The sequence below is a fragment of the Phyllostomus hastatus genome, unplaced genomic scaffold, assembly GCF_019186645.2.
Source record: "Phyllostomus hastatus isolate PE091 unplaced genomic scaffold, TTU_PhHast_1.1 phas_scaffold_1066, whole genome shotgun sequence".
Lineage (NCBI taxonomy): Eukaryota > Metazoa > Chordata > Mammalia > Chiroptera > Phyllostomidae > Phyllostomus > Phyllostomus hastatus.
Window position 1 is genome coordinate 7,539,373 of NW_025334004.1, and position 17,728 is coordinate 7,557,100.

The window sequence follows — 17,728 nt, forward strand, 5'->3', positions numbered from 1 at the left end:
TAAAGCACTTCACACGCACTTTCTTTGTACTCCTGCTCATGGAGGGGCTACTGTTCTCTGCACTTTGCAGATGAGACAAGTGAGGTATGGAGACGCTGGGCAGCTGGGAGTGAGAGGAAGTCCTGAACCCTTAACCTCCATGGCTGTTCTCGGCTATGCGTGCTGTCCAACACGGTCATCAATAATCACATGTGGCTTTGCACATTTAAAGCAACTAAAATTAAATACCATGTTTTGCCATGTATAATGAGCTTTTCTTTTGCCCAAATTTGTGCAGAAAAAATAAGGATGCACATTATATATACATGGATAGTACTAATTCTGTATCTGTATAAATGTTTGTAATTCTTTTATTTATGTTTATATGTTAAAAGTATAACTCTAGAAAGCAATAATGATATCATATGCAAAATAATACCCTGGAATACAATAATCAGCTTTGTTTCTAAATATAAATAGATAAAAATTGAAATAAAAAATTAAAACAAAAGTTTTTTTTCCTGAAAGTTTGAGCCAAAAACTTGCATGCACATTATACATGGGAGCACAGTATACACAGCAAAACACGGTAATGTACATAATCCAATCCCTCAATTAGAAACACCAAGGCGGTAGCTGATGTAGTCAAAACCAAGTCACCTCCGTGGTAAACCAAAGCCCCAAGCAAGCTGCCAATGGCGGGGGAGCAGGAGTCGGAGGTCCCACTGAGCAGCCCATGTGCAGGATGCCAGCGCAGGGAGGAGCAAGGCACGAGGCCACACAGTCCCCTGGGGAGAGACTGTGGATACCTCCCTGCCTGACGAGATTCTGGCTCCTGGGAGGCCCATGACTCGGACTCTAGGAGACCTCTCTTTAGCTTTAAGTTTGCACTTTGTGTGTGTGGAGGGGGCAGGGGAGGGGAACAAAATAAAACCCCACATTTGACTTGAGCAAGCTTGAGTGAGTATATGCTCCTTGCAATTAAACAATTCCTGACCGTGACACCTTACCCTTCAGGTGGGACAACCAGGCAGGAAGGGAAGGGCCTTCCGTGAATGAACCACAGTTCAGCTTGGTTGAGGAAATGCCCCCTTTTGACCTTTGGGGAAACAGTTGACTTGTCTTTCATATAACTTTCTATTTCTATGCCTTTCCTCTATCTCTTAGTCGCCTCCCTCCCTCCGGTCTCCAGTGGCTGATGCCTCCTCACTGGCCTCTTGCAGAGCCACCCACCCAGCCCTGTACTCACCCTGAGGGTAAATACTCTCAGGGAGTATTGCATTTGGGAGGAAGGCAGTCTGATGTCCCCATTCACCAAAGGGTGTGAGGAAGGATTGCCCAATTAGCCACCCCAGGGCCCTTTTCTTATTAACGTAATTCAATCAGGCTATTTCCTTGGAATCTTTCATATTTGTTCTTCCTTATGATCCTAGTCTGGAATGAGCTCCTTCTGCCCTGGAAAGCCTGCGCCTCACCAGTAAAACCTCTGCTAAGTCTCTCTGACTGGTACAGCTGACCCTTGAACAACACCGAGATTAGGGGCACTGATCCCGGGCAGTCAAAAATCCACCTGTAACTTTTCATTCCCCTGAAACGTAACTATAGTCAGCCCTTTGCATCTGCAGTTTCAACAGTAGTTTTGAACTATAATTGGGAATCCGTGGTTGGGAATGTGAAAATACTGTTTTCATTCATTCAGTGGATCACTTGAATCCACGGGTAGGAAACACAGTTACAAAAGGCCAAATGCACTTATTGAAAGCAATCCAGGTATGTCTATTGCAGTTTGTGAAAGGACAAAGCCAGCGCCACTTGCTGTTGTGGCGCCATTTGCCTAGCAGGTCTATGACCCTGTTAACCATCACTGCCATTTTACTCTTCTGAGCCTGTGTCCCCAGGACTGGAAATTACTGGAAAGCAAGAACAGGACTAACAGCTCCCAGCAGCCACAGGCAGAAGATAACATTGGAACAAACTGTAGGCTTGAGTCACAAGGCCCCCAACAGCCCAGGGGCCACACAACAGCACCCCCTCCACTCTTTTAAATCCAACTGTAACTCAATAAAAGCTCAAGCCCTCGCCCCTCAGTGCCCGTGTATCTCTCCACACCACGCCCCTCTCCTTCCTTGGAGAGTGAATAGAATCTTTCCTCTATATACTTTCTTCTCTTTGTGAATTCTTTCACAGCCTGAGTCACCAACCACTTTAACAGTTTGTGTCTCATTCCCGTGTTCTAACTAGTCAGTTTCCTAGGCCTAGAAAACCAAAGGATGTTATGTTTACTTTTCTAGACCTGATTCCTCACATGCTGTCTGGTGCATTACGGGACCTCCTTAAAGTAAACAGTATCAAAAAGGAAGGAAATTTAGGGATTCCCATGTGTGATTTCACATATATATTCATTTAATCCTCAAATGACCCTGCAAGGTAGGTTATTAAGAACGCTGAAGCTGAAGATGTTGATTCATTTGCTCATGAGTACACAGGGAGTAAGGGGTAGGAATTGGGGTTCTCATTCAGGCACTCCTGGCTCCCAAGCCCAGGGCCTCCGCACCTTCATGAGGGTTTGCAATCTCATGCCTAATGCTCAGTCAGCTGATAAGCCTTAAGGTGCCAGATGCCCAAGAAGTTACTTATTTTTCTTTTTTAAAAAATGTTGATGCTTTTTTAAAATCCTCACCCAGGGATATATTTTTATTGATTAGAGAGAGGGGGAAACATCGAGGTAAGGCAGAAACATCACTGATCAGCCGCCTCCCACATGCACTCCCATCTGGGATCAAACCTGCAACCTAGGTATGTGCCCTGACCGAGGATAGAACCCACATCCTTTAGGTGCATGAGATGATGCTCCAACCAACTGAGGCACCCAGCCAGGGCCCAAGCAGTTATTTCTGACTGAAAACTGCTCAGACCCACTCAAAACACACCCTAACTCACCAAAACAGCTGTTCAATAGAAACTATTACACAGTGGGTACAGTAACTATTGCTTTGCCATGGCATCTCAGCATGGACCACTGAATGTTTCATGCATGAATTTTCAACATACAAACTGGCAGCTTCCTTGCAAAGATCAAGCATACAAACAGTTCTACGACACAGACTTGCCCCTGGGCAGCACATACTAGATATTTACATTTAGTGCTCAGGAATGTGTAAAGTGGCCCTTGGCCAAGCCTCATCCACAAAGTACCTGAGAGAATATTAGGTGTAATTCTTCCTGAAAGAAGGGAGATTGGCTGATTTCTGATGGTCTCGTTCAGAACCAAGAATCAGTGAATTCATGCACTAAGATGTCTCAAATCTCTTGTCAGCTTCTTTCTTTCATGGTCAACATTTAAAAGTGTATATTCAACAATGGTATGGTAAAGGATGGAAACTAGACTTTTGTGGTGGTGAGCATGATATAGTATATATAGATCTCAAATTATAATTCTGTATACCAGAAAGTGTTATAATTTTATAAACAAAAGCTACCTTGACAACAAAAATAAACTAAACTAAATTTAAATTAAAGGTATATCCAACATCAGTGATGTGCTAGGTGTTACAGAGGATATAAAAGTCCCATGCCTCTGGAGTAAATCACTAGTAAACCCAAACCAGAGAAGCACCAGCACCCCTGGACTAGCCTTCAGGGCATGTACAGAAGGCGTGCTGTAGAGGAGGGGAAGGAAAAACAAGCCACAATGGTTGACTTCTGAAAGGCACTTGTGGCTTTATAAATGATGGAGAGCCTGTAAAATGTGCCTTTGGGAAATGCACCTTTGAGAGTTCCCATGCTTCAGTAGGGTGGGGACTTTCCTTAGGTGGTGAGTCTTTAAGCTCTGTTCTCCCGGAAGTGATGGGAATGACTCAGTAGATTAAACACTTTTGCCTCTTGGAGTGCTTTGTAAATACATGCATATCTGGGGTTTGGTTCCTGACCATAAGTATCATAAGAAAGAGAGTCATAATCTTGTTGCTGGTGGAGGGTCTTGCCTTTAATTTGTAAAAGAAAAGCAAAATATAAAGCACAATGAAGCAAAGCACAGGAAAATGAGATACGCCTGTACAATACGGTGGTTCTGTGAAAGTACGAACACGGCATGGCTGTCAGTGGGAGCCAGCGGGAATCTTCCTGACGAGTCTGTCCTGTGGTGCACCCTGGGTAAAGTAAGGTGCCCTGTGGGCCATCACCAGGTGCCTTCATAGACGATGGTGAGTTAGACCCTCTGGATCTTTCTCCCACCATCACGTCACCATTCTTAAAGGAAATCTGACAGATTCTCTGCCTATTTAAAAGGTTATTTTTTAAAATTCAACTTTTCAAACAGCAAAGTAGACTTTGCTAAGAATAATCAGAAAAATGTCTATTGCATAAATCACAGCCTTTGGGGATCTCTACGAAGCTACTCCCTTTCAGACGCGGAGGAAGAACAAAATTCCCTCTATCCCCAAGGTCCTTCCGGCGGGTCTAATAATCAAATAGAGATGACACAGATTAGCAAGAGAAAATCACCAAATGTAATAATACACATATATGGATGGGAAGCCTTCATGCAAGTGAGAGTCAGAGACCCCACAGGCAGGAGAAGTTCAGACACAGAAAGGGGGACTGAGGTGTGAGACATCCTGAGCCAGGGATGAGGTAACGTGCTTTGGGGGCTTCCAAGGGTCATTGTGGGATGATGAGGGCAGACCTGTAATATAAACAAGTTTGCCTGCCATATAGGTCAAAAGAAGTTACCTCTGATAATAGTTTATTATGGGCAAGGCCCCTAATTCAAATTCTTCCAAGTAGTTAAGGTGGAAGGATGAGGGCAGAAGTTTCTCTTGAGCCTGTGGCTAAAGTTGCCTTTCGCTCTAAGTAATTTGCATACCACTGAGGCAGATCCTGGGGTGACTCATTTTGGACTCCGACATTGATAAGTCACCATAGCTCCGTTTTTCAAAAAAACATAAATAAGATTTTCAGAGAGTGCAGTGGTTTGCTCAAGACTACAAAGTTGATAAGCTCATTGGTGGGGGGCGGGGGGGAGGCGGATTCCTAGAAATATCTAGGGTTTTGCTCCAAAAACACGTCCAAATGAAATAAGAGATACTGGAAAAATAACATGACAATTATTTGATGACCATCTGGTCAATAGCAGTAGCCATTCTACAAGGAAAAGATTGGCACAAGGCCAGAAGTGAGAGAAAATTCCACTTGATCAAATGGATGATATCCTAAGGATGGAATGAGAAAATTGCTATAGTTGCAACAAGACACTTCCTAGGAGTTGGATGTCTCATAGAATGAAAGGCTGCTACATTGTAAAAACACAACTTTATGAACATGTGCAAGAAAATTTCCTCTCAATCTTTTCAAGAGTTTTGACACAGAAGCAAGAGATGAGCAAAAGGAAAATAGAACTCAGTGGCAATATTCAGCAAGCCCATCTTTTAAAGAAAAGACAAGGGGGAAAAAACACAAAAAGAACAGAGAATCTGACTTCAGAAAGACTCACAAAAGCATGTACTGTAAGGATGTCATCCATTGCAGCATTAAAGTAACAGGGACTAGTTGGAACCACTCACAGGTCTGTACCGGAAAGTCAGGAACAATTCAAATCAAACTTTTCATAGTGGTTACTCTCAGGTAGTAAGCATGGGGAGAGAAAAAGAATGGGAGAGAAGTGATGAGAATTTTCATGCTATAGTTATATAATCCCTTCTGGATTTTAAGTTTTCTTGTTGTTTGTACATTTTAGATTTAAAATGACAATTATATATTGGTTATTGTGATATATATGTATGTATATATGCATATTATATATTACATGTTATGTGTATATGCTTTAAAAAAGCCATTGTCTCACCATTAACAGAAACCTAAACAACAAAACAAAGAAACAAGCAAAATATAACCAAAGACACTGAAATAGAGGACAGGCTGACAGTGACCAGAGGGGAGAGAAGAGGGAATTTCAGGGGAGAATGGGAAGGGTTTACAGGAGCAAATTTAAAGGACACATGGACAAAAACTAGGGGGAGGGTGGTAATGGGAGGGAAGTGGGGAGGGTTGGGTGGGTGGGCTGGAATGGGAGTAAAAGGGAGAAAAATGTACTTGAACAATTATTAAAATTAAGAAAAAGAAAAAAAAGGGAAAAAAAGCCATTGCAATCTATGATTGTTGTTATAGAAATGATCTCTTGTGTTTCAAGAGGACTTAAAGCCCAGAAGAACTTAATATTAGCTCATTTTACACAGGGCTCACAATTGGGAGGCACACCTGGAAAGGGTTAGCCATCACCAGAGTTTTAAAAAATTGGAATAAACAGAAAACAAGAAAAATGTCATGCATTACTACATCTGCACTAACACTTAAGGCTATGCAAGGCATAGCTTGCTGAGAGCAGGTGGCACTGTAAAATGATAGAATCTTAAAGCCAGAAGGAACCTCTATGAGATCAGTTCCCGTCATTCCACAGCTGAGAAATTTGAGACCTAGGTAGTCAAAATTGGGTTATCAGATATAATTTATGCCAGCTATAGTCCAGATGTTCCTACTCTTGAGTTCACAGTTGTTTCTTCTGCCAGGTTGCTTGCCAGATGAATGAATAAATGAATGCCTTTACCACTCGGTTTGTACAACCAAAGGAGACTGGAAAAGAGACTAGAGTTAAGTAATGCAGTACACATAATTGTTTGGAGAGCCCATATTTGCCCAATTTTAATGACATTTTCTACTTTCAATTGAATGTTTATAGCCTTAGACATGTTATTAGTCATTTAACACTTCTAACCAATACAATATACACCCTAGACAAATTACAAGTCAAATTTTAGTATATTGTTACACTCTAATTCCTTTATAATCCATGTAACTTGCCTGAAATAATGACATCACCAGGTTGAATCCAATATGTGTTCACATGTCTCTACATGTCAATGGTAAAGGATCAAACTTTCCATGTTATGTCCCTATTATGTCATAGCTTCAAGGAAGAAATTTTAACCTAATGCATGTCAGTGAACTCTGACATTAACATGACTACATGATATTTACTAACCAGATTCTCAAAATACCTTGTCCTTTAAGAATACAACTTTTGCCCTTCAATTTTTGGGGGGTTTTTGTAACTAAACAACCATTTGGCAGGTTTGGGTTTCATTTCTTTCATTTAGTTGCTCATCCTAAAAAGAGATTTGAGAACAAAACTAGTGAGATAAAATAGACAAAGGAAAGGAAAAAGGCACAGATGGCCCAGAAGCTGGATGCGAGAAGTCATCAGGTTCCTGGAGGAAGAGAGAAATGGGCCCAGGTGCGGTCAGGAAAGCAGGGCCCATCGAGGCTCCCTCCCACTCTCTCCATCCTCCCCTTCTGCCAAGAAGTGGGCTGAAAATCCTACCAATGATCTTGGGCAAACAGCAAATGATAAGGCTCCTAAACTTAGATTTAGACACATCAATCCAGCCAAAACTGGAACCTATTTTACAAGCCTGGGAGAGTGCCATCACACCAACCATTCCCGTCCCAAGTCCCAAACCACCGCAATTCAGTGCCAAAGAATAGTAACCCATCAGAATGACAATGGGCCTTTTAAGATGATCTAGTCTAAAACCTCCTAACCTGTTTTACAGAAAGAAAACCGACATCCAGAGACATGAGATTATTGGCCCAAGGCCATTCAGTGAGACCAAACTACAAGTAGATCCCCAAACTGTGGACTTGCTTCTCTATGAGCAACTTAAGAGCTACTTAAACATATTTTTAAAATCCCAGCTTTGGAGAGATGAAGAACAAAGAGGCACAAAATAACAGAAAAACAAACTAATCCAAAATAACAACTTCGCCCCACCTCTCAGAAGGCCAGGGACAGCATGGAGTAATGGTACCTCAGGCAATTTAACTGCACTTTTTCCTCCTTTGCCCATTTCTCACTAGCACGGAGTAAAAAAATGCACATTACTCTTACTTTGAACCAACACAGACTTTTTTGATACCTAAAATTTGGGGATTAACAAATACATTTTTTTCCTCCGAGGGTTTACAAAAATCACCTTATTAGAATTAAAGTAACTGGCCACTCAGGGAGTCTCAAAGACTTGGGGAAAATCAAATGCCTTCCACAAAAATCGGTCCTCTCGCCTGACGGGCACAGGTAACCAACTCCAGCTAAAGCCGCAGAGACTGGGCTTTACCAGTCGCCTAAACACAGACTTTGAAAGAACGTGACTCCAGAACACTAACATTCCCAAACAGGACTTGAGAAAAAGAAGAAAACTTTTCCTTACCCTTAAAAATAACAGAAACAATAGGATCCGGTTTCCCAAATTTCGTTTTAGGAATATTGCTGGCAGATTCCACAATCACACGAAGCATGGCTCTGAATGGGGAGAAAGCAAGTTGCAGCACACGAAGTTGGGCGACGCGGGCGCTGGAGCTGCGAGCAGCACCGCCCGGGACAGGCGGCTCCAGAGGACTTCAGAGAGGAGGGACGGGGAAAGGCGATGGGTGGATCTCTGACGGATTATTTACTGAAGGGTGGTGTAAAATGATATCCACACTCCCCCAGCCTCCGCAGTGCCGCCCTCGGGCATCCACTTACGAATTCGGGAAATGTGGAAGTGAAAAGGACCAAACCCCAACTAAAAATAGTTACGTGTAACAAATGAAACTGTAATGGATTTGGAGCTAATAAATGTTGGCAGGTCAGACCACTAAAACGGCTGCTGCCTTTTAGCAACGATTCGTGAAACCGAATTGACTGGTTTTCTGTCACTGCTTTTATTCTTTTCTGAGCTTCATGGAGTTTTAAAACTTTACTTGGTCGAGTTCTAAAATTTTCTACTTTCGCTGTTTCTTCTCTTATGCTTTTGAACACACCCACTCAGCTTACAGAAAAAAAATTAAAAATCAGTTAAAGGGCGCCCCCTCCTGTATAACAGAGGAATAACAGTTTATTTGAAGGGAGCAACTGAAATATACCACCCTCTAATACTCCACTAAAGCCAGTTCTATGACCACACCTGCCATTAATCTGAAGGCAGTAGTACTATAATATAATGGGTTTACAAAATTGGTGTGTTTGGGGATGATCCTTTGCTTTCCAAAAGGATTCACCATAGGATTTCTTTAAGGATTCTTAAAAGATGAGAGCTGGGCACCTAAGTATTTCTGATGCTGCATATGCGGCTAGCAGTGTTCAATAAAAATGAAAAAGCAGCTCTCCACTCTTTCAGGATTTAAACCTGAGAAGTGTCTTCCCTTACTTTGTTAAAGGAAAAAATATGTAGTCAATGATACTTGTTTAAGCTCAGTAAGGGAGACTTTATTCAAGGAAAGGGGGACTATTGAGATCCAGGTAGGGACCACTGCAAAGCAATTTCACAGTGGAGGGCAGAGATTGGGCTCAATTCCAAACACAGCATGTGCAAGTGGGAATGTATAGTCAAGAAGCGGGGTGAGGGTCCGTCGGATGGAAAATTATTATAAGGAAACATCAGAGAGAAAGGGGATTCTAGCTAAACCGACCTAATAGTATTCTTGCTGAACAAGGGTCAAGGTGACCAGAACTCACCTTGGGGATGGTAGCAGATGGGAAATGCCATCACACAGCACGGGTGTTCAGATGTGGAGTGTGTATGTGTGGGCATAGGGAAATTCTGGTTGTCACAGTTGCTGCCAGGAGTGGTCCAATAAAGCAGATGCCAAGATAAGATCGGGGGCTCAATCATTCACAACCTAGCTAGTAATGAGGTTCCCACCATTGGCCGTGGGTGGAGCACTGATGGCCCCTGGCACAATGCAGTTGTAAATAGAGTCATCAGTGGTGAACTGGCTGGTATATGAATGTAAGGGAATGCATTAGTTGGTGCAATATGCCAGGTAGCTGAGATGTATGGAGGAAATAGTAACTCTAAAGCTTGGATTTGGGTGGCTATTGCTAAACTCAGTTGACACTCTGGAAAAGCATAACAAAGAGTTGAGAGTGTTAATCAGTAATAAAAAGCTAAGAATGAAAGCCAGAGGGCCTCCTTGTTAGCATATTCAGAAAGCCACTCTCCTGCAGCAGAAAGGTGTAGAAAACTCAGGATCAGGACTAGGACTTTGTCATAAAAGAATCCAAGCTCCAAAGAAGATTGAACTAGCTCCTAACCAGTTCTTCTATGACAAGGTCAAGGTCATACTTGTGAAAGAATGAGACCCTGATATATCAGACAGGAATGTCTGGTTCGATGCCCTTGAAAATCTTGAATCCCCAGATTCCCTGAACCCTCTGAACCTGCAGGAGTGGCATTCTTCTCCCTATTAAGGACCAACACCCTGCCACCTGGCCTGAAGATGATGCAGAGGCCTCTCCCCTGCAGGACAACTTGTTCTCCCTCAGGATCTTCCTTTACTTCCCCTCCTGGCAATAGGGCAGTATGAAGGGTTAAATCCTAACATAGTTCTGCCGAGGATGTGCTAGGCCTGCTGAAGACAGAAAGGCACTACAGCCTAAATAAACTACAGGGCACAGCTGCCATGTCCAGGCAGGTGATGGAAGAGTACACATGGGACTGGATTCTAGGGTAACAGGATCAAGGGGCAGTACAGGACATACACTTGGATAAGAGGGAATCTGTCAATATGCAGATGCCCTGCCAGGATACTGGGTTTTACATGCTGCAAGACCCCTAAAGTGGTGTGGACACACTGCTCACACTGCTACAACAGCTCCTAGAAGCATGGAAAAAGCAATAGCCCACCTTAAGTATGGGAGAAATACCTGGATTGTTCTGGAAGACAGAGGAAAGTAGGGATTAAAATGCCCACAAACTGGTCATAGTAGAGTGGATATACTGTGCAGGACCAGAACACCCACTAGATGACTATGTCCTGCAGAGGCCTGGAAACCACAGCATTTACCAAGACAATCAGTTTTTACATGTAAATCTATAAGATTCCAACACACACTGTAAGAAAAACACTTAAGTCCTGACTGGTGTGGTTCAGTTGGTTGAGTGTCATTTTATGAAACAAAGGGTCACTGGTCTGATTCCCAGTCAGGGCACACGTCTGGGTTGCAGGTTAGTCCTGTCAGGGTGCATGAAAGACAACCAATTGATGTTTTTCTCTCACATCAATGTTTCTCTTCCTGTCTTTCTACCTCCCCTCCCCGCTCTCTAAAAATAAATAAATAAAATCTTAAGCCCTGGTTGGTGTGGCTCAGTGGATTGAGTGCCAGCCTGCAAACCAAAAGGTTGCTGATTCAATTCCTGGTTGGGGCACATGCCTGGGTTGCAGGCCAGGTCCCCACTTGGCAGTGTGAGAGAGACAACCAATAGACGTATCTCTCACATCAATATACTCTCCTTTTCTTTCTCACTTCCTTTTCTTTCTCTAAAAATAAATAAAGTCTTTTTTTAAAAAAACCTTTAAAAAGCTGGTGAATACCTAAGGCTCCACCCCTTACTACATAACAGGCATATAGAGACAAAAAAAAAAAAAAGGCCCAAATGAAAGAACAGATCAAAGCTCCAGAAAAAATACAACTAAGTGATGAAGAGATAGCCAATGTATCAGATGCACAGCTTGAAACACTGGTAATTGGGATTCTCACAGAAATGATTGAGTATGGTCACAAAATAGAGAAAAAAGTGCAGGTTATGAAAAGCAAAATGAAGGAAAATGTACATGGAACCAACAGTGACAGGAAGGAAACTGGGACTCAAATCAACAGTTTGGACCAGAAGGAAGAAATAAATACTCAACAGAACAGAGTAAACAAACCAGAATTCAAAAAAATGAGGAAAGGCTTAGGAACCTCTGGAACAACTTTAAATGTTCCAACATCTGAATCATAGGAGTGCCAGAAGGAGAAGAGGAAGAGCAAGAAATCGAAAACTTATTTGAACAAATAATGAAGGAGACTTCCCCAGTCTGGCAAAGGAAGTAAGACTTTCAGAAAGTCCAGGAAGCTCAGAGAGTCCCAAAGAAGTTGGGCCCAAGGAAGCCTGCACCAAGGTACATCATAATTACATTAGCCAAGATTAAAGATAAGGAAAAAATCTTAAAAGAAGGAAGAGAAAAGGAGAGAGTTATCTACAAAGAAGTTCCCGTAAGACTATCCAGCTGATTTCTCAAAATAAACCCTGCAGGAAAGAAAGGGCTGGAAAGAAGTATTCAAAGTCACAAAAATCAAGGACCTATATCCAAGATTACTTTATTCAGCAAAGCTATCATTTAGAATGGAAAGGCAGATAAAGTGCTTCCCAGATAAGGTGAATTTAAAGGAGTTCACCATCACCTAGCCCTTATTATGTGAAATGTTAAAGGGACTTATTTAAGAAAAAGAAGATAAAAAATATGAACAGTAAAATGACAACAAACTCACAACTATTAACAACTGAACCTAAAAAAATACAAAAACATAAACTAAGCAAACAACTAGAACAGGAACAGAATCACAGAAACGGAGATCACATGGAGGGTTATCAGTGGGGGAGTGGGAGGGGGAGAGAGGGGGGAAAGGTACAGGGAATAAGTAGCATAAATGGTAAGTAGAAAATAGACAGCCCTGGCTGGCGTAGCTCAGTGGATTGGGCGCGGGCTGGGAACCAAAGTGTCCCAGGTTCGATTCCCAGCCAGGGTACATGCCTGGGTTGCAGGCCATGGCCCCCAGCGACCGCACATTGATGTTTCTCTCTCTCTCTCTATCTCCCTCCCTTCCCTCTCTAGAAATAAATACATAAAATCTTAAAAAAAAAGGAAAAGAAAAAGAAAATAGACAGGGGGATCTTAAGAATAGTATGGGAAATGGAGAAGCCAAAGAACTTGTAAAACCCATGGGCATGAGCTAAAGGGGAGGAATGTGGGTAGGATGCAGTGTGCAGGGTGGAGTGGAATAAAGGGGGGGGAATGGGACAACTATAATAGCATAATCAATAAAATATATTAAAAATAAAAAATAAAAATAAAAATCTTTAAAAAAAGAAAAACACTTAAGGAAAAATATTTCATTTGGGGAAATTCATGTAAGAGTTAAAGATGAATAAATTAACACAGTGATCATCCATTTATTCATCACTAACATACTTGTTTAACAAATACTTGAGAGTCTGCACATACCGAGTGCTGGGTGCTGGGGCTTCAGTGGAGAAGCCAAAGTTCTGGCCTGACCAAAGTCCCCAGGTAGTGGGGACAGTATGCCTAGTGTCCTAAGGCACTGCTTTCACCAACTCTGGGAGCTTGGACTACTGGGTTCAACTTCCAACTGACAAAGTTGAGGCTCAAAAGAGTAAAAAACTCAAGCCAAGTTTCAAACCAGCTGTTTCCTGAGTCCTATTCCCTTTCCAACTTCACATCAGCTCAGATCTCATACTTTGCTGTTTCATTATTCCTCACCTTTTTTGTCAAGCAAACTCATGCATTAATGTAGGTGAGTGGCCTTAAGCTTGTCTGGAACACTGAGGCAAAAGGGACAGAGAAAGAGAAATACTTAGAGGAGAGGTGAGATGTGGCAAAAAAAATCTAGACATAAGGAGCAAAATAATCGAGGTAGCAAAGAGGATTTAGCAGAAGAGAAATGAAGATGAATTTATATTTATTCCAACTCCAGTTTTATAGAATCTTAGGTATTAACAGCAATTTTCCAACTGGCATATACAGAGGGTCTCTTGTTAAGATCCGTTTGATGAAGTACTTTTTTAAGAATTATTTTGGTTGATAGCTAAACTAATTTTTAGAACTAAAACACTATTTTTAGTAGCTTAATTATAGGTTTTTGCATAGTTGTAGGTGCTATTTTAGAATAACTTAATATATAGTATATTTAAATTTCATTGCTTTAAAAAGTGCCTGGCAGTGACTAAGTGTACATGGGGGGCAGGAAGCAATAGAGTATTTTATGACATTTGACACCAGCATATCATCACTATTCAAAGCAACTGAAAGAACAAGAGAAGACAGGAATGATTCTGAGCTCCTCCAAGTAAGTATTAACATATTTTCTAAAATAAAGCTAGAAAAATGAAACAGGAAACGGTAGAGTCATTTCAAGCTCTGAGCTCACTTTTCATTCCTCATCAGAATGTCTGATAGACAACTTCCGGCCAAGATGGAGGCGTAGGTAGACACACTGTGCCCCCTCGCACAACCAAAATAAGGACAACAACAATTTAGAAACAAAATAACAACCAGAACTGACAGAAAACTGAATTGTATGGAAGTCGGACAACCAAGGAGTTAAAATAGACACATTCATCCAGACTGGTAGGAAGGGCAGAGTTGGGCAGCTGGGCAGAGAGGGGGTCACAGCACAGAGAGCGATGGGAACGGGTGCATAAGGCATCCCATGTGCGCAAGACTGCAGCAGGTGAACCCTAGGAACACAGGCGATGGCTGGCAGACCCCAGGCGCAGGGTGGCAATGGGCAGACCCAGTGAGGCACTGCACAAAAGGTTGACCGGGTAGTCCCACATTTGCTCGCAGATAAACCAGGTGAAATTTGGGAGCGAGATAGATTGTGCAACCCAGGGTCCCAGGGTCCCAGCACCAGGAAATAGAGCCTTGGGGCACTGGTTGAAAACACCTGTGGGGGTTGAGGTGTCAGGAGAGACTCCCAGCCTCACAGGAGAGTTTGTTGGAGACACCCACGGGGTCCTAGAACTTGCACAAACCCACCCACATGGGAATTAGCACAAGAAAGGCCCAGTTTGCTTGGGGGAAACGGCAGAGGGGACTGAAATCCGACATAGAGTAGAGCAAGCACCATTGTTCCCTCTCGGACCCTGCCCCCACATACAATGTCACAACCCAGCGACTGGGTTACCCTGCTCTGGTGAACTCTAAGACTCTGCTCCTCAAATGTAATAGGCACACCAAGACAAAAGAAAAAAAAAAAAAGCCCCAAACCCAAGAACAGATTAAAGCTCCACAGCAAATACAACTAAGCGACCAAGAGATAGCCAACCTATCAGATGCACAGTTCAAAGCACTGGTGATCAGGAAGCTCACAGAATTGGTTGAATTTGGTTGCAAATTAGATGAAAAAATAAAAGCTACACTAAATGAAATGAAGGAAAACGCAAAGGGAACCAATAGTGATGGGAAGAAAACTGGGGCTCAAATCAATGGAGTGGACCAGAAGGAAGAAAGAAACAATCAAACAGAAAAGAATGAAGAAACAAGAATTCAAAAAAATGAGGAGAGGCTTAGGAACCTCCAGGACATCTTTAAACATTCCAACGTCTGAATTATAGGGGTACCAGAAAGGGAAGAGGAAGAGCAACAAGTGGAAAAGTTATTTGAACAAATAATAAAGGAGAACTACCCCAATCTGACAAAAGAAATAGACTTCCAGGAAGTCCAGGAAGCTCAGAGAGTTCCAAAGAAGTTGGACTCAAGGAGGAACACACCAAGGCACATCATAATTACATTAGCTAAGATAAAAATGAAAGAGAGAATCCTAGAAGCAGCAAGAGATAAGGAGACAGAAACCTACAAAGGAGTTCCCATCAGACTGTCAGCTGATTTCTCAAAAGAGACCTTACAGGCAAGAAAGGGCTGGAAAGAAGTATTCCAAGTCATGAGAGACAAGGACCTATATCCCAGATTGCTATATCCAACAAAGCTTTCATTTAGAATGGAAGGGCAGATAAAGTGCTTCTCAATAAATAGGGTCAAGTTAAAGTAATTCATCATCACCAAGCCCTTATTATAAGAACTGTTAAAGGGACTTATCTAAGAAAAAGAAGATAAAAAACATGTACAGTAAAATGACAGCAAACTCACCATTATTAACAACCACACCTAAAACAAAAACAAAAACAAACTAAGCAAACAACCAGAACAGGAACAGAACCACAGAAATGGAGATCACATGGAGGGTTAGCAACAGGAGAGTGGGAGGAGGAAAGAGGGGGAAAAGGTACAGAGAATAAGTAGCACAGATGGTAGGTAGAAAATAGACAGGGGGAGGGCAAGAATAGTATGGGAAATGTAGAAGCTAAAGAACTTATGACACATGGACATGAAGTAAAGGAGGGGAATATGGGTGGGATACAGTGTGCAGCGTGGAGCAGAATGAAGGGGGAAATGGGACAACTGTAATAGCAAAATCAATAAAATATATTTTAAGAAAAAAATGTCTGATAGACAAATGTATGTTCTTCATCCATTTGACGAAGGCACGCACACGTGCCTTTCTCCAGCAAACACTTACTGAAAGTGCACTTGGTCCCAGGCCCAATGCTAATTACAACGGTAAGTAAGATACATTCCCTCTCTGCTAGAAGCTCACAAATAGGACAACACGATGGAGTAAGTGTAATGATGGAGGAGACAAAGAAGACAGAGCAGGGGTAGGAAAGCAGGGTAGGCTCCTGTGTGTGTGTGATCTGAAATAGAGTTAAACAAATACACATAGTGATCATGGGGAACCTTAAGACATTTGATTTTGATGAACTATCATGTGAGAGGTGAAAAAGTTAATCAGTGAGCCTAGGCAAGCAGGCAGGCAGCAGCCCAAAACCTAACAATTAACATCTACCAAGTGCTCACACCATGCCAGATGCTATCCTAAGCATTTTATTTTGTCTCATTTAATTTGTCTACTGTCCTATCCTAAGAGGTAAGTACTGTTTTTTCATCCCCATATTACAGACAAAAAAACTAAGGCACAGGTTGGTCGAGCAGCTTGCCCAAGTTCTCACAGTAAGTGGGACCGGAATCTGAACACAGGCAGGCTTCCTCTTGAGTCTATGCTTCCAAACTGCTAAACCATGCCTCTCTGGTGGTGGGGACTTACCAGACATGCATTTTGCAGCAGGATAGCAAAATGATTGAATTGCATACCAATACTCTGCATACAAATCAAACATTCTGTGGATGAAAAGGGGGCTCTGTAATAAATCTAACCAAAAATAACCTCAGAAGGCGATCTGATTATAAATTCTTAACTGGGATAGTCATAGTGAGTCATGCCTGAGGCCTATAACTTCCCTAGTAGAAGGTTATCTTTGCCTTAAGCAAACACTATTTTTGTGTGTGTGTGTTAAAGCACCTTTGAAATGCCTCATTTTCAGACTCCTCAAAAACTGAACCACCCTCAAGAGAGCATATAGTCTTAACTATCCTGTTATACAATCATACGGATTTCCCTGCCTTGCTTTCTAACCTTTCTTAATTTCAAATGTATAAAAGAAACTGCAAAATATCATTTGGAGGAGCATTTTTCTCAGTCTGTTGAGATCTTGCTTCCAGGAGTGTCTTCTGTTTGGCGCAAATAAACTCTAATAAACTCATATAAATTCTCTACAGGCTTGGATGTTCTTACTTTGACAATTTTAATAACCCCACAGACTTTAAATTTTAAAAGGAACTAAAACAAGCAGAGCAATCAGTGCCCAGAGAGTCACCCTCTCCAAATAGAATGCAACGGGGACCAAGTCAGGAAGCATCACTGACTGGCTAGGTTCATCAGAATTCTCCCATGTGAGATTAGTTAGCAAGAGAAGATAAATACCTAGTCTGTTTGGCTGTTACATTTCTCTCTATAAATGAAGAAAGATGAATTGTGAATCCCTGCCTAGGATTCCTCAGAGGGGACTGCCAACATCAAAATACTATCACTTTGTGAGGTCTCGTGCAAACTACCATCTCCTCACACGTCATGTCTGGCAGCACTCATCTGCAAAGAGCAAACGCTGATTTTCAGGTCTAAGAATGACAATTACAGAATTAAGTAACTTACCAGCCCAATGAGCCTCCTGCCTGCTCCTCTTCCTCAGGGTTCCCC

At 42.1% G+C, this 17,728-nt stretch overlaps 1 protein-coding gene across 4 annotated transcripts in view; it reads right to left on the reverse strand.

Moving 5' to 3' along the window:
* Positions 1–8,462, reverse strand: part of MYOF (myoferlin) — a 148,379-nt gene extending 139,917 nt beyond the window's left edge. For 2 of the 4 annotated variants that reach the window (XM_045853995.1, XM_045853994.1), the window contains exon 1: positions 8,241–8,462. In XM_045853995.1, the coding sequence (XP_045709951.1) occupies positions 8,241–8,328 (88 nt within the window). In that variant the 5' untranslated portion in view covers positions 8,329–8,462. The remainder of the gene's footprint in view (positions 1–8,240) is intronic. The other 2 variants (XM_045853997.1, XM_045853996.1) reach the window with 1 other exon arrangement.
* Positions 8,463–17,728: the final 9,266 nt, after the last annotated feature.